The following is an 18,059-nucleotide window of genomic DNA, read 5'->3' as shown; positions in this document are numbered from 1 at the left end:
AGTGATGATGACCTGTAGCTTTATTGAGCTACATGGTAGGTGTTCGTGTTTGAAGTACCTCTAGGGATTTCAAATGCTTAGTTAAACATTTTTGGTTTGTTTTGAATTAACATTTGTTCTAAGAAGAAGGGGAATATTTCAGTAAATCTGTAAGTTTACAGAGTGGAAATTTCCAAAGCATACAGAACTTCAAAGTTACACATTTATTAGTATGTGCCAGAATCTTTTTTTCAAGCAATAGGAATAGTTGGGGAAGGGATCTCATTTCACACAGAATTTTGGTAAATGAAGATATCCTTCCCAAGTCACAGCAAAGCTCCCTATCTTTTGAAATCTTTTGATAGAAAGGAGTTCCAACTCCAAAACAGTCTGGTTGTCTCCTGGTCACAGGCTGGCAAAACTATTGTGTGTTCAAGGCATTCACAGAGGAGGGCTGTTTCAGAGTCACGAAGATGCAAGCTTCTCTGTGAGCTTGCCAAGTGGGTGGACTGTATGCTCAGAGGAAATTAGGCATGTTTCTAAGAGTTGACTCTGTTTTCTTCTCTTTTTTGTTAAACACAGCTGTTTCTGGGAAGTATTTGTTTGTTTATGTGAATTTACATATTGCATGGCTTAATTTGGGCCTTCATGCATATCACAGAATCATCACGGTTATAAAAGATCTTCAAGGTGGAGAACAACTGTAAACTCTTCATCACCATAACTGGTAATCTATGTCCCTAAGCGCCTCATCTACACGTTTCTTGAACACTATCAGTGATGGTGACTCCACCACTTCCCTGGGCAGTCTGTTCCAATGCTTGACCACTCTTTCTGTGTAGAAATTCTTTGTAATGTCTAACCTGAACCTCCCTGGCGCAACTTGAGGCCATTTCCTGTTGTTCTATCAGTACTTATTCTGGAGAAGAGATCGACTGAGGCCTCTGTTCCCACCCTTCCTACAATTCCCATCAAAGTTTTTTCCCTGTGCAGATATTCATAAGTGTTCTCTCCCAGGTAGGTTTTTTTTAAAGTCTTGTATTTCTGAGCAGATAGCACAGAGTGCTTTCAGTGGACCCACTGTTAAGGTCTTTACTACCTGATAGCTATTTTCTGCGGAATCGATATTGTTTACTCATCTGTCTAATAAATGTAATGGGATGGGTTGAAAAGCAATGAGATGGAAGGGAGAAGAGATGCAGAAAAAGAAGCTGTACAGGAAACCAGGACAATAGAACTAAGTCTTTATCCAAATCTGATCATAGAAGTTGTACAGGTAACATTTTATCCTGATTATTTCCAGCTTTAACTTCATTCTTTGGCAGGTCAGAGAGATTTTCTAAACATTTTACTTGTTACAAATTGATGATGAGACTTTATATTTGGAGAAATGCATTACCTGCCTAACTGTAAAGCAAATATTCACTTCAAATCTAGATTGTCAGAAGCGCACCAGGAAGTAATGTAGTTTTAAAGTCAAGGTAGTCAGTTTCAGAACATAATTTTCCTTCAAGTATTTGAGTTCTTTTTAATATACCTGATCTGGGGAAGAAGTGGAAATTATCTCTTAAAATTTCAAGTAGCAACTTCTGGTAGAATTATAGCTATTTGTTGATTGAACAGGGCCTTAGAAAAAAAAAAGTACACTATGAAAATGCAAGGACTGATTATAATTAGTGGAAGAATTGAGAGAGAAGATGTTTCTCAAGCTGGAAGGTATCCATGTCATACACTCAGAAATTTGATTCACAGTTGGTACTCTACCAATTCAAAAATAAGACTTCTTCTTTTTAAAAATAATTGGATTTTTTCTTTTTTCTTGTAAGAATTACAGAAGAAAAGTACAAGTTGAGATAACACTATAGGCCAAATACTCTTCCAGATGATCCTAATTTATTTTTATAGTCTATCACATCAGAGTATACAGACATTAGAAATCTATTTGTCTACCATTGAGTTATTCTTTTAAAAAAAGAGTATACTTCAATACGAATATCTGTTTAATTTTATATCTTGTTATATTTAGTATTTGAAATTCTTCAAGAATATAATGTTTTGGAAATTAAATATTGACTTCAAAACCAGTCAGGTAATGATCATCTTAACAACTTTCAGAAAGTTACAGAGAATCTGTCTTGTCTTAGAGTGCCAAAACATTTTATAACAACATGTTTTTATAATAATTTCATCATAGCTGAGTTAATTTGGCACAGCTCTGTGTCTGTATCATTGTTAATTTGAAGAAGTTCAAGGTGATGTAAAGTCTCTTAATTTGTATGAAGTGGGAACAAGGCCAAGTTTTACATCAAAATTGAATTCCTAGTATTTAGATCTTTTGGTCTTTCACGCAAGGTCTCAACGAAGCTTAGCAAGGTTTGGCAAATGCAGTGCCTTTGTTTCAAGTTTTAAATGAAAGATTCGTTTGGCAAGCACAGGCTTGGAATTTCTCTTTGGTTTCTTACAGTGGGCTGTTCTTAGCAAAAGCGTAAGGATTTTGGAGCATTTTTCTTTGACAGTAATGTCATTTCTGCTATTGTAATTTGTTCCAAAAGGTTAATATATCCATACTCACAATGTTTTGCTTGATTGTACTACAGTATCCTTCTGGTTTACCAGTGTGCTTTTTCACAAATGGAGTAAGGAAAATAATTTTCAGAGTACTGGGAGTATGTTAAAAATGCAACTATAAAGTAACTTAAAAAAGAAAAAAAATGCACATATAGCTGACAATGCATTGGGCTGCAGTTTAGCTCTCCTTAAATCCTGTTGCCTTAGTTGTTGTGTTCTTGAGTTTATCAGAGATTCATGATTTTTTAGATACAATGTGCTAAACTCCCAAAGGCATTCAGGGACAGAATCCAGCCTAATATGGTGCTTATAAAACTGTGATATAAAAAATATTCATTATACTGTAAAATAGGAAAAATATAACTTCCTTATTTTATTCAATCTTTATTTAGCTTAAAAGTGTAAAAAATAGTTGGAAGTATTATAATATGTGCAAATGTATATAGAATAAGAGAATCATTATGGCTGAAAAAGACCTTCAAGATCATCGAGTCCAACCATAGACCCTTCAACACCATGCCTACTAAATCACATCCCTAAGTGCCTCATCTGCATGTTTCTTGATCACTGCCAGAGGCAGTGACTCCACCACTTCCCTGGACAACCTGTTCCAATGCTTGACTACTCCTTCTGTGTAGAAATTTTTCCTAGTATCTAACTTGAACCTCCCCTTGTACAACTTGAGGACATTTCCTCTTGTCCTATCAGTAGCTATTTTGGAGAAGAGATCATCTGCCACCTCACTACAACCTCCTTTCTGGTAGCTCTAGAGAGTGATAAGGTCTGCCCTGAGCCTCTTCTTCTTCACACTAAATAACCCCAGCTCCCTCAGGTAAGGTCTGTGCTTCAGCCCCTTCACTAGCTTTATTGCCCTTCTCGGGACACGCTCCAGCACCTCAATGTCCTTCTTGTAGTGAGGGGCCCTGTGTGGCCTCACCAGGGCTGAGTATAGGGAGACGATCGCTCCCCTGGTCCTGCTGACTACAGTGTTCCTGATACAAGGCAGGAGGCCGTTGGCCTTCTTGGCCTCTTGGGCACACTGATGGCTCATGTTCATCTGTCGATCAACACCCCCAGGTCCTTTTCTGCTGCACGGCTCTCCAGCCACTTTGCCCCACACCTGTAGCGCTGCAGGGGTTGTTGTGACCCAAGTTCAGAACCCGACACTTGGCCTTCTTGAACCTCATACAGTTGGTGTCTGCCCATTCATCCAAGCTGTCCAGATCCCTCTGTAGAGTCTTCCTACCCTCAGACAGATCTATTCTTCTTCCCCGTTGGTGTCATCTGCAAATTTGTGGAGGGTGCACTCATCCCTTCATCCACATCGTCAATAAAGATACTAAAGAAGACCTGCCTCAACATTGACTCCTGAGGAACAGCACTTGTGACCAGTCACCAGCTGGATTAACTCCATTCACTACCACTGACTGGGCCTGGTCATCCAGACAGTTTTTCACCCAGCAAAGAGTCTGTCTCTGTTGCTTTCACCCAGCAACATCTGTCTAAGCCAAGCTTTTCCAGGAGAAGGCAGTGGGAAACTGTGTCAAAGGCCTTACTGAAGGCTAAGTAGACCACGTCTGCAGTCTTTCCCTCATCCACTACGCTTGTCACCTCGTTGTAGAATGAGATCAGGTTGGTGAGGCAAGACCTACCTTTCATGAACCCATGTTGCTCGGCCTGATCCCCTGGTTGTCTCACACGTACTATGTGATCGTCCTCAGGATGATTTGCTCCATAACTTTCCCCAATAAGGTTGACAGGCCTGTAGTTCCTCAGATGCTGCATCCAACTGTTCTTGTAGATAGGCGTCACCTTGGCCAGCCTCTAGTCTTCTGGCACTTCCCCTGTTGACCCGGACCCCGATAGATGATGGAGAGCATCTTGGCAAGCACTTCCAACAGCTCCTTCAAAACCCTCAGGTGGATCCCATCCGGCACCATAGACTTGTGAGTGTCCAAGTGGAGTAACAGGTTACTGACTGTTTCCTCCTTGATTATGTGAGGTTTATTCTCCACTCTATAGGTGTCTTCCAGCTCAGGGCGCCAAGTACCTTGAGGATAATTGATCTGAGTGTTAAAGACTGAGGTAAAGAAGGCATTAGGTGCCTCAGACTTATCCTCATCCTTGGCAACAATATTCCCCGTCGCATCCAGTGAAGGATGGAGATTCTCCTTGGCCATCCTCTTGTTAATCTATTGTAGAAGCACTTTTTGTTCTTTTAAAACAGTGACCAGACTGAGTTCCAATATGATCCATAGCATGCATTTTACATGACATTAAAAAGGTTTATTTTACAAAACCTCTGTGAATACACATAACATAAAGAAGGCATATTATAGAACCTATAAGCAAAAATGTGTCTTGTCATTGCAAAGCATAGTCTAAAATTGTATAATTTTTAAATATGAATGAAGTAGGTGAGCATATGTCCCTATAAGAGGAAGAAGAAAAATATAAAAGATGTTTCAACCACTTTGAAATCTATAACCACATGTAAGTCTTCGTCTTAAAGTAAGTCATCATCTTAAAGTTGTGGAAAATATTTTTCATCTGTCTATGTGTTAGGTTTTCTGGAAAGCAGGCCTAAAGGCTATTTTTTTCAGTTAAAAAAGGCAGTTTTGTTTTAGGATCTTTTTCTCCTACTAGCTGTCATTCAATGAATGTTAGAAGTCTGCTGTTTTCCTTGAGGAGCCTCAGTCTGTGAATTGTATTGTGATCAGAATAGAAGGCAATAGAGTTCTGAAATTCTCCTACAGATTTTTAAACAATAAAAAATATATATAACAATTGAGTTTTATGTAAAGTGATACAAAGACCAAGGCTATCCATGGGCTCTGAAAATATTAACTAGAAAGTGTTTGAATAGACACAGTCTTATTGGGGAGTGAAATCAAAGGTCATCCATTGGAGCTGCTCAGGCATTCCTGGTCCCACTGACGAGAGCAGGAGACACGTTCTGGGTTCTCTTCCTGGCCTCAGGCTGCTCCTTCCGTTTGGATGCAGGAGACCAATGGGGTTGGAAGCTGTACAAGACTTGCTGTAGGGGCTGCTGCCACCACTTGCCACTCGGACTGCCAGCTCGCTCTGATCAGAGCCCTTTTGGAAGGTCTCTTGATTAAAGAGTTCTTGACTGAAGTTACAAGTCTCAAGTCAAGAATCTTCTTGATTGAAGATAGAAAGAAGTGACAAACGTTGCTTTCCTTCCCAAAGCTAACATGCATTTAATTTCACATGACAGTTTACATATCTCTCTTAATCTTACTTCACAGATGATAGGTTTCATTTCTGTTCAGAGATTATCAATGAAATATACGTCATCTTAAATATTGGGTGACATTATCACTGACCCAAAATCACGGACAAACACAGTGTTGTCTTCACGCCTAGACCATGTTAGAGGCTAGAATTTAAATTATTCTTAGTACTATTGTAAAAAAAAGTGTCTCAATAGCTGTTATTTTTAAGGTATCATACTTCCAGAAGTCCTGACGTTGTGGAAAAGGTATTCATACAAATCTCTTGTTTCAAATTTTAAATATTTTTAAAAATTCAGATGTCAACCTCTTTCAGATTAGAGTACTTCTCACTTCTGAAATATGAAGTAATCCTACATGTAATAAAACAATTGATCAGAGGTTTAAAGGTATAAATTTTTGGTTTAGCTTTCCTGTGTTTTATTTTGGAAGGTTACATTGATTGTTAAGACTAATTTTGCCAATGTTCTCTTTCAACTATTCAAATTACCAGCTTCTCTGAAAGAAACTGTAAAAACACATGCTGTCTGAGTTGTGCACTAATGTAGAGGAGATGCAAAATAGCGAGTGCTATTGTAACTTCCCTGCTTTGCTAGCAGACACCACCAATAAATGTTGTATTTGTTTGACTTTTTTTTTTTGTAGTGTAAAACAGACTGTGAACATTTCAGTTCTTGTTACACAGCAGCAGAGTATTTTTTTTTTCTAGAGTGAGAGTGTTTGAGAAAGGAGTTTATAGGGAATTAAGAGATGTAAACCAAATATTTTGCTTCTGGGAAGATTTCAGGACCTCTTGTTTAAGCCAAGATGGAAATTCATAGTTATCAGTAGTTTGATCTGTTTTTCCAATATTTTAATACTGGAATGAAATGAAGTGGATTTTTCAATACTTGAATGGCATAGTGTATCATTATCATCGTGATTAGCTGGCATCGGATGTGTTCTTTAGGTGCTTAAGAGACTGTAAAAAATGTTGACATTTAGTGTTTGATACTTAGGCAACCAGCTCATTGTAATGATGTGCAAGAGAATGGACACTTGAGCATGAATTTTCTTGTGATCATCACTGGAAGCCAAAGTTAGCATTGCTGGCTACCTAACCTCTAAAATTACCCCCACAGAAAGAAAAAAATTGTCATCTTGATATTTGCTTTTGTAAAATGTTCCATGTAAATAGCTGTAAGAATAGGAAAAAAATGGAATAGTATAAAAGTAGTGATTTCTGTGTATTTCTGTATGTCAAATTATGGCCTCGTTTCTACTAAGATTGTGTATGTGTCGTTTGGGAAGAGAGGAGGCTAGAGCAGAGAGGGGGAGTGTGGCAATAGGGGGAGTGTGGCAAAGGGCCTAAAGGGCAGTGTAGCAAAAGCCATGGGACAGCACATGAGGGCAACAGGGTGGCTGAAATGGCCACCAGCACCCATCAGAGATAGCAAGTAAAGGGAGCTTCTGCTGAGGGATGAACTGGTTACTTCTTGTCCGTTAAGCTTGTCACCGCCAAAATGCTGCTGTCACTGCCTGAGCACCTGATTGTGGGTTTGGAACATCCTGGTCCAGGGCACCTGCTTTCTCTAAGGACCCCTCATCTAACTGGGGTGCTTACAGGGCTGTGAAGAGACAAAAGAAAACTGAAGCTACTTAGTGTCCTCCTCTTAGAATATTTTCTGAGAAGAGTTCCCAACATCAGAGAGTGAAAATACTTCATCTTTGAGAGACCGATTCTTTCTGACTGTAGGAACTCTCCTCTTCGCAGCCCACACACTGAGTATAGGTCACGTTCTACAGCTAGTGCTCAGACTCAAAGTAGAGCAAAGGTTTAATGGATTAATACAAGAACTGACTTCTATAATCACTGGCTATCTGCTCCATGCACAGGTTTCAGTTTGGTAGCTGCCCAAGTAAATTTAGACTGAAACTGCAATAGAATCTGGAGTGGCTCGCAGGACTACAAATACTTGTGCATGTGAGCATGCGTGTATGTATGGATAGGATTATTTTCTTCACAAATTATTTGCTATACATGATATGGCTCTTAAAATGCACTGAAATAAACAGTGACAATTGAACTTATGTAGTATCAGACACTTCTAGATTTTCAATCCAGTATTTTAATTTTGGAGTCCAAAGAACAGAAGATTGAAGTGTGGGAAAGTGACTATAAATTATATCTTGGAGGTCCATGCTGCTTCCATCACTTCCTGACCATGTTTGCTCAGTTTTCAAGCCAAAATTAGATTTTTCTAACTGCAAACATTGCTAGCCAATCTTGATCCATTAAATGCAACATGTTGCTTAGCCAATAAAAAAACTGGACTCCAGAAATGGGTTGGGATTTGTTTCTAATACAGCACAACATAGCTCTTCTATTACTACTTCATTGTAGCCTCATCGATGGGAGTAATTATTTTGCTGGTAACTTTAGCAGATGTGATGCACACTGTGAAGGCAGATAGCAACACTTATAAATACTAATTCTTGTGGAGACGTTATTGTGGTATATATCAGACAGAGGCTCTGGACTCCCATCGCTAGCTGGGCGGCTGAAAGAGGGCCAAGAGGAACTGGCTGTTGCTTTTCCATTGCTGCTGGGGCAGAGCACTGTATAAACATGTTGAATTATACAGGCAACCTGCGAGCATCAAGTCTCTCAGATAATGGAAGTACAGCGCGGTCACAGCCGCATGCTCTCACGTCCTGCTGAGGGCAGTTGGGTTAGGAGCCAGAACTGGAGGAATGCTTCAGAAAGGTCAGTTGTTTTTACTTCCCTTTACACTATTAGAAGTATAAGGGAATAAATAAGGCAGACCAGAGAAGCTGGACCATCATGGACTGTGTTGTTAATGACTGGAAATCTAGATTCTATCATTCTTCCTTCATTTTCTTGCTAGTGGAGGGACCTTTTAAAGTATATTAGTCAATGGAGCCGTATTTTACACTCTCATCATAGCAAGCAAGATGTATTGTCATTTGAGATTTTTATCTGCACAAGTGTGGAGCTGCACATGCTTTGCTCTTTGACCTGCCTCCTTCCTCCCTTTCCTCCCCAGTCAGCTGCTGTCCCTCTGCAGCTAATTTACATCCCCAAATGAATAAAGCCTAATCCCTAGCCCTTAATCCTCCTAAGCCCAGCTGAACTTGGTGATCCTATCTTGACTTTATGAAAGAAAAAAGAAAAAAAAAAAAAAAAGGAGGTAGGGGGTGATGTCTTTTCACTTCTGAAAAAAGGTGCTTATCAATTATATTTTGAAGGGAAGTTTCTGCGAAAGGACTGGCATTTTAGTGATCTGTGTATATATAGTTTTTTCTTGCTATTTTTTTTTCCTGTGAGCAGAAGCATCTAGGATTGCTATTTCACCATATACCCCTGGTAGGGGGAATCTGAGAAAGAGAGATTATCAAAGAGAGATTGCTTCTTACATATTACTGTAGAGGCTGGACAGGACTCTTTTACAGCATAATATTGATAGATGTGACTGAGGATTTCCTAGCTTCCGCTCCCAAATTAAAAGTAGCAAATTTTGACTTCTGGAGATGGTCAGCATCTGAATGAACCCTTCCTGCCCTACTGCCACTGTTCTGTCCCAGAAGATTTCAAGCTGCAGGAAGAGGCTGCTTTTCAGCTTTCAATCAAGTAGGGCTGAAATTTCTCTTCTCACGCTACCCTGTGTATGCCAAGATTAATCTTGTCCTTTGTCAAATGGTCATGTGAATTATCATGAATGCAGCATATTTTTGTGAAGTCAGGATTTTTGGTCCAAAGACAAAAAGAGCTGGACCAAGAATCAATTTCGATTTTCAGTTTCTTAGTAGGGCTCTTATGGAGTGACAGGACAGAGAGTAAAGCTTCTATTTTGATCTGAAGTGCATCGATCCTTACGGTCCACAGCATGAATGGAACCCCTCCTGTAGGACAGTAGTCAAAATGTCCTTTATTTTCCCTTGCTATTTGTGCTTAGCAAGAAGATCCATGTAGATAAGTCTTGCTGCCAACGCTGTTGTCGCTTGTAGGCTAACCTAATTGCCACTTTTTCTTTTGGAAAGCTAGATAAACAAGAAATATGATTACTTGCTTATTCAATAATGTACCATGGGGAGATACAGGCTGGGAAAAGGCATGGTTCCCGAGTTAAACATATGAGCCTTATAAAATGTGCAACATGTAACTTTACAACAGAAACAGGTGAGATATGTATAGAAAAAGTTCAAATATGACAGTGCTCAAGCAACCAAAAACAATGGGTGAAATTTTAGGACAAAAAGGACAAAAAACAAACGGAAGAAAAAAAACACACCGTAAAAATGAGGTTCTCTTTGGATATATCATGGACAAACCTCTTGTTGTGATTTTTTTTTTTTTTTTGAAAGACAGTAAACAGCTGTAACAGCTTTTGAAAGCACAGCTGTTAGTCATGTAAAAGAGAAATATGTATGTGGATATCCAAATGTGACTATGTAGTTACTATCCAGTTTCCCAAAATACTTGGAATATAGCTTTCAGTAGTGCTAGTTACAGCTATGAAGAAAATATTGCTAGTAAAATATTAGAAGAAGGAAAAAGTCTCATGAAAAACTGTTTCACAGCCTTGATCCTCATTAGAAGGAGAAAAGCTTTCAGGTGACAGAAATAATTGTGTTTTTGGGAGAAGTTTTCAAATATATAGGCCAGAAATAGCAGACTTCAGTAATATATTTAAGAGTTTGAAAACATTTTATCTTCATGTGTGTAAGCTGTACTTCAGATAAGATGCATTCTTGGAAAGTGCTATTTCTTCAAAAAAAGCCTTCAGTCTTCACCTCCAGAAAATACCCCACAAGCCTACATGAACAAATGCATTATACGTGCATATATATTATACATATATATGTGGAAACATAGCTTGTAGGACAGCAAGGGTTGTTGGCTGCAATTCTTAGTGTATTTTGGGTGTATGAACATACTATAGGCAGCTTAATCATAGCTTGTTATCTTCTTTTATACATATATATATATATCTCCACTGAGATATGCAGGTAAAGGTATGATTTGTGGTTTTTTTCAACCACTGACCTGATAAGCAAACTTCAAACTCCCCAGTAGGAATATTTTTGTGTATTTTTGTTACTTATGGGACTAAAGTAGCATATGCTTTATCTTTTTTTTTTCTGAAATGTCAAAGCAAAGGAAAAAATGTTATTGTTCCCAAGAATATGAATGGATGATTAAAATACAGTTAGCTGACCAGGCCACTGCTATCTTTGCATAAAGCCCTTAAGTAGCTAGTCTTCGTGTCACTGCACAATCTTTATGGTAGTTGGAGTTTACAGGGAACCTTAGAGAGCTTTGCCTATCTTTTGCTGCTTTGCTCATCAGTGCTTTAATGCCTGTTGATTAAGGGCTCATAAATCTTTGTGATATTAGTGGAGGAGCCTGTCTCCATACCCAGTGTCAACCTCTTCTTCCCTCCCTCTTAATCCACGCAAGGTGGCTGCACATGCATGGCATTGCTGCAGCCGCTACCTATTCCGCACAATGTATGCAATCCTTAAGGAAACCCGGACCCTGGGCCGCTGGCCAGGAGTAGCCTTGACTTTGGAGGTCGCCTCACTTGGCAAGTCAGGGAGTTAATGGATCTGAAAAGATTACCTTGGAACAGAATGGATGTAAACAGTCTCCTCTCGATTTGGATTATATGGGCCTGGAGTCCTTTCATCTTCCCTTGCACATTCCAAATGTTGCCTTGTCCCCTTGCCTCACATATACACAATAGACTAGATAATGCACTGCCCTCAAATTTATGTCTAGCACATGATGTGTTTGTCTTCTGCTTCATTACACCTTCTCTCTCCCTTTTATTTGGGACAGCAGAAGTACCTTAAAAGCCTTTTTTTAATTCAGATTTGAGTTGTTTATCCAATGCTTCTCAAAAACAGTCTGGTTAAAGTCCTTCAGCCCCTCATTTCCTCTGCAGATCTGCTGTAATATATCTCTTTTCAGTCAAGGATGACTCTGTGCTGTAGCAATTTACTCTTTCAGCAGCTTTGAGAAAATTCCAGAAGGCAGATCAGACAATTTTTCGGAAGAAGCTTGTTTAAAAAATGAATCTAAAAAAAGCATTTAATTCACACAATAAGTTATGCTGAAGATCTGTTTTACATTGCTAAATTTTCCCTGTGATACTCTAATGTGCATTCACTGCTAAATATTTAGAATATCTTAGAATTATTAAGGTATTGCCGTTTTTACCTTTCACTGAATATCGTTAGCCCTTCATCATCGTTGAGAATTTTCTTTTTTGAGTCTGAGCTGAAGTTCACCGAAGCTAGACTACTGTTAACTAGGAACAATTCTTTTTTTCACATATCCTTTATTTTTCCCAAATGACCATGTTAGGTTACCAATAAATCTCAGAACTTGTAGACCACAGCTATTATTCTTTTTGTTTTCCAATATTGTTTGATCATGAGTGAAACCTAGACTAGATTTCTTTCTCAACTCAAGGATATTGCGAGCATACTTTCCAGAAGTTGATGCAAGATCAGAATTTCTGCCAATGTACCAGTAAATATGCTCTGAGCTAAAGTGTCGGTACTAACTGAAAGAGTCATTGCAGTTATAATCCCACTCAGTGGTTTGTATTTTTTTATCTTTTGTTTCTCTTTAAATAGAGAGTTAGCTGTGGTCTAACAAAATAGTTTTTTGTCATCATATTTCTAGGTGAAAAAAAAAGGGTGTTTTTCTTTCAGCCTTTTGACTCTGTACTGTATTATGACTTGATGCTAACCTCTCTCACTTTGCATCCTTCCATGACTTCCTTCCCTTGCCCTGCGTCTGCATTCCCCTTTGGTGAGGAGAGCTGACACGTTTTCTGTTTAGTAGCATAAAACTTGGATCTGTGGAACTTGGCGTACAACTTAACTTACTTCCTTGGCACTGGGAATGGTATGCAAGCTCCTCTAGTGTGTAGACTTAGTTTACCTGAGCTATGAATAAGCTTTACTTCAGTTTTACTTAAGGGATTTGTTCCTCTTTCTAGAATTCTCGAAGAATGAGAGCTCATTTGAGGTCCTTTGAGTGAGAAATGGTTACATAGGAGGGAGCAGTTGCGTGGCTCTTCCTGGTGCTCAAGGAGGAGTATCCTCAGGGGTCCCCTGCGTCTGCTCCTGCCTGTCAGAGCAGCTGCAGGGTGCATCTCATCCTATTATGCTGGCGGAGCTGAAGGTAGTTAGTCATTCAGTGTGGGCTGGCTTACATGCATGCGTATTTAGTTCTGGGCTTACTTCTGGTGCTTGATTTTAAGTTGAGCACCTCAAGTTTGGGTGGGCCAAACCTGAGATACAGCTTTGAGACATTTTATGGGGGTCCTTTTCTTGTTGAAGCTTATTTCTGTGGACTCCAGTCATTATAAAATATTGTGCTGTAAGCTTGACTTAAGGATTTGGGGAATGCTTGCTGCACAAATTAACTCGAAATAAATAGCTGGAGATATGAGCCCAGACGTCTCAATGATGACGCCTGGGAAGGGCTGTGCAACGGTCATGGCTCCAGACAGGACCGTCAGATGTGTATGTGCCTCTGCCGCATGCACCTCCTGCACATCAGGACACGCTCTGTATGTTGGCAGCTCTTTAGGCTGGTGCCTTGGCCAAAGATAAAAGAGAGATTTCCTCTATATAAAGAAAAACACAACATATACGAAAAAGAAAACAGCAAGCATAAGAAATCAATAAAATTTTGGGTGTGAGCCTGTAGAGCAGTAGATTTTATCTTGCTTATTTTGTCTTTTTTATCTTGCATTTCTTGGAAGTTGTGGAGAGGGTTTGCATACTTTATTTTTATATAAAGGATAAATAATTGTGTGTATATGAATGCATAAAGTATATTTAAATTGGCTTAACAAATTATACTTTCGCTTCACTTTCTCCTACCATATTAAAAATATTTCTTCCATAATTTCTAAATATCTTGGGAGTTATCAGTTCGCCTTGCAGTTTTCAAGTATCCTATTTCACCAGGATGATTTTGTTTGCAGAGTAGTCCTATTTCATTAATATTTTAAATTGGTTGCATGCTTCATTTATGTAGCTGATTCATTAAATGTTGTTTAATCAAGTTTTCTGTCTGCATGAGCATTGTGTAAGGTGAGAAGGGAGCCTTCCGACCCCAAACTGTCCATTCCCTGGGCATGGCAGTGTTCATCTAGCTCTGAGCAGTGCCCTGTGTGCTTTGGTATATGACATGGTTTCAGTTGATTGCCCTGAGTAAAGAACTGGTCAAAAAGGGAGTTCTTTAAGAGTTTTACTGCTATCAAATTATGAGCCTTGGTCCTTCTTGCTCTTTCATTACTGGGATCAGCAGTAAGAGCTCTGCGTCTTAGTGCTGTTACGAATTATCAATATATTTGTGATATTTTCTTTTCCAGGTTCTGTTGTATTTGGCTTATATTTTAGAATAGATTCTTAAGCCTCTGCCTTATGTAGCTTGGTAAAAGTAAATATGGAACTAGCAATACCAATTTTACACAGTTCATTTAATTGAAAATTGCACCCACATTGTAAATGAGGTGTAGGTCACTTGTGTGTAAGGCCAACTCAATTTTAACTGCTGCAAATTCTGTGTTAAATCCTAGACAGGACTGCTGTAAGTTAACATTTAATGCATGCTCTCTTCTTTAATGCCTGCTGTAACTGGCTGGTATTTTTACATTAAGGAAAAATACTAGTAATTGAGTTTGCATTATTTAAAAAATAGAAAGAAAAGCTCACTTAAATATAGGAAATAGTTTAGGAAAGGATATAAACTTTTTATGAAATTATGATATCAGGTAGAAAGTGTATACTTTTATAAAGAAAAATACATGAGTTTGAACGTTGTACAAATGCTAGTCTTCCATAGTTGACTTTAAGGTAAAAAGTAAAGCTGAATGTTTTTCTTGCCTTGTACAGATGCATTTCATTCTGTTTTTGAAATGTCTTCTTTGCCATTTTTTCAGAAAAAAAAAACACTTTAATTATCTGAAAACATAAAGGCCTATGCTTGCTTTTACACTATGATATACCCTGTTGCCTTGTCTTTCAAAACTGTAATGTGGCTTTCTGTCTCTTTTGTGGCAGGATGATAAGGACTTGGTTCATGAGTTTGTGGTGGTGGAAGGTCTGACTTGCTTGATCAAGGTGGGAGCAGAAGCAGACCAGAATTATCAGAACTACATCTTAAGAGGTAAAAATGCTCTAAAAGCTGTTTTTTATTGCTCTGAGTCTCTTTCTCAGGTCTGCTACAACTGCCGCATCAAACATCTGTAACGTGTTTTTCAGATTGCTCCACATTCTTGGATTTTATTTGGGAAATTCAAGGGTGGGGGGTTAATGCTCATCATGGAGCAGGAAGGCTGCATACAGTTTTCATCTAACAAGGAAACAAGCTGGAAACTGGGAGAGCTGCTACAGTATTTTGAAGAACTTAATAGTAAGAGGAGAACAGGCGTACCAAGGGATCTTTACTGCCGCATGGACTCACAGTAAACAGAGACAGTCGCAAGTGCGTAAGTGGTGGATTGCTCATCTGAATTTGGTCAGACTGACACATATAAGTATCTTTAAAAATGTCAGTTTTATATATTTAGCTGCCAAAACTCAATCTATAAATTAAGGAATAGAAATACATAAATAAGCATAATACAAAAATAAGGAGGAGGATTGTTTAGATAACCTGATTCTAAGTTTTTGAGGATTTGAGCAGTAAATGGAACTTAAAGAACCGAAGATTAGATCTGTGTGAATACCAGCTTGTTAAGATGTATAAAAAAAACAAACCACTGACACACAAATTACTTTCTATGCCTCTAGCTGAGCAGCGATAAAAACTAACTTGATAGGTCGCATATACTCACACAATAAAAATGGACAAGCATAAAAAAGTGAAAGAAAAAACATCCTCTCCATGAAGGTGAAAAGAAAGGGTTTCTAGGAGGCAATTACCCATAGATGTTCTTAGAAAATTTGGACTGTAATCAAATTAAAGATGCTGTATTGGGTAGGTTGGCCTTCGGTCCAGTGTTTCACTCCTGTGTCAGCTCAGCATTGATTTCCCTCAGTTGGATGATATCTTCTCCTTTCAGCTGGTTATGCAGCCAAATAACACAGTTTCAAAACAGGGAAACCTAATAGGCATTTACAGTACCTAACTGTCCAGGTGGCCTTCAAATGCTCATGAAGAATAGTCCTGCAATTCATCTTTGTCAGGATCACATCCAGGGTACGGAACCTCAAGAGTTGACAGAATGATCTACTAATATCAGAGAAGTTGGTCACATCAGAGTGATCTTAGCACAGTATTATGTGTACCTTCAGCTTAGTGAGAACTCATTTCACATGCAGGAGTGGATTAGGAAGAATTGAAACTTCCGTTTTCATGTGTGCATTACCAGAGACAGCTTCAGTGCAGCCAAAATCCAGGGAGCATCTCTACGGTCCCTTTCCTGGTGTGCGGCTTCTGTAGCTGTGCTGTGCTGAGCTTAAGAGCTTGAATCTATGTCTACCGAAGTTGATGAGTTTCCACTGAATTCAGTGACTGATATAGCAGAGACTTGGTACTAAAGTCCATGACATTGCACCAAGGAAACTGTGACCTTGGCTGTTGCATTGGTATTAGCAAGTATTTGCTGTTCCTGCTTAAAAAAAAAAAAAAAAAAGAAAAAAAAAAGGAAGAAGAAAAAATGTTAAGAGCCTTGTTACAAGAAAACTTTTAGGGCTTGATACCAGCTAAAGTCATTTTATTTTGTTTTGTTTTCATTTTGTTTTTCTTCTGTTTTGTTCATGAAGTTTCCCTCTGCATTGACACAATTTTCATATTTTTTCCTGTGACTTGGGTTTTATTTTAGAAATGAAATTTATGTCTTGATTATCTTTCAGGAAATACAAAGCTTGTTTCAGCTTCAAGTTTTTGTCAGATGGTTTTCAGTTCCAGAAACCAATATGAGCTTTCCAAATAGGTCTACATGTGCAGTGAGATAAAGAGAGGATTGGAAAAACAGTGTAGCCAGTCTTATCCAAATATATTGAGGAGACTGCTGAAAAGCAACGTTAAATACATAGTGTAAGAGTATTTTTTTTCTAGTATGTTGTTTTTAGAAGACTGTAGTAAATGGCTGGGTTTTTTTGCCCCTTTTTTTTTGTGTTATTGCAGTGCTGCATTTGGCTAAGCAGAGTGCACTGGGTGCACACTGTAGGTGTGTAAGTATCACCAAAAAGCATCCCAGTTAACACTCAGATGGTATCCTAAGCTCTGAACTCCGTGTTAAGTTACAGAGATAATTTAACATAAGAAGCCCTTGTCTGCAGTTTTTCAGCCTTACAGCTGTGGTGTCCTTGTCTGTAGTCCCTTTTGGCATGGGACATATCCATGGAACAAAAAAGGGATGTGAATTCTCCTTCATTCCATATTTCAACTGATTTCCTCCCGTGCTTTCATTTAATTCTGTGTCATGACCCCAACAGAGCTTGTAGCACTTGCAGTAAACAGCAAACTTAGTCATGACATTGCCTGCTCTCCCTGGGCTCACCAGCACAGTGCTTCCCTTGTTCTTGTCTTCATAAGTTCAGGATATTTTCTGTGAATTGTTTTGTCAAAAAAATCTTTGTACCCAGAAGTGCAAATAGGGAGGAATTATTTATACACATAAATGATACAGGTAGTTCAAGGCCATTATGCATTCTCAGATGGTCAAGTTATTTCTTGAAAGCACTACTTTCCTTTTTTTGTGAAGGTCTGTGGTGTTTCGTTCAAATGCTTCCTGATTGCAAATTGCGCTTAAGGGTTTTGAATTGCTTCAAGGCAGAAGAAGCTGTCAAAAAGAAAAAAGACTAAACATGACTCACAAAGTTTTAGTAATTTTAACGAGTAAGTGAATAGAAGATAACAGTGTACCTTTTAGGTGCAATCCAGAGCAACCAAGACCATTTATTGTAAGTGCTAAAGAGTGACTATTTATTTCTGCTAGGTCTCATGGAGCAAGATTGCTTGATAGAACCTTTCTCAAAACATTCTCTTTTGTCAGTGTGTAATCTACAGAGCCTGAAAGAACAGTAGTCAGAGCCTTTCCTCTCAAGTTATTCTGTTGAAATATTACTTAAAACACAACTTTTGTCCCTCCTTACGTTTTAGTTATTTGGCTTAAATTTACTCTCTGACATCCCTTAAAATTTTTATGGAATTGTGAAAAAATGGTAAGCTTTTTGCCTGTGGGTGGATAGATTTCACAGAAGCAGGGATACCTTTCTCCT

General features: G+C 38.6%; 1 protein-coding gene and 1 pseudogene across 7 annotated transcripts in view; one reads left to right on the top strand and one right to left on the bottom strand.

Annotated features, from left to right (window-relative positions):
* The window catches only part of FHOD3 (formin homology 2 domain containing 3), a 387,720-nt gene that overhangs the window by 189,775 nt on the left and 179,886 nt on the right, over positions 1 to 18,059 (top strand). For all 7 annotated transcript variants that reach the window (XM_088537458.1, XM_088537457.1, XM_088537456.1 and 4 more), the window contains exon 5: positions 14,892 to 14,997. In XM_088537458.1, coding sequence (XP_088393584.1) covers positions 14,892 to 14,997 — 106 coding nt within the window. The remainder of the gene's footprint in view (positions 1 to 14,891; positions 14,998 to 18,059) is intronic.
* LOC148591500 (uncharacterized) lies at positions 695 to 4,332 on the bottom strand (annotated as a pseudogene).

The sequence above is a fragment of the Tinamus guttatus genome, unplaced genomic scaffold (genome assembly GCF_059628265.1).
Source record: "Tinamus guttatus ecotype Peru unplaced genomic scaffold, ASM5962826v1 Tinamus_guttatus_pri_ptg000777l, whole genome shotgun sequence".
NCBI lineage: Eukaryota > Metazoa > Chordata > Aves > Tinamiformes > Tinamidae > Tinamus > Tinamus guttatus.
This window is presented reverse-complemented; position numbering and strand designations above follow the sequence as displayed.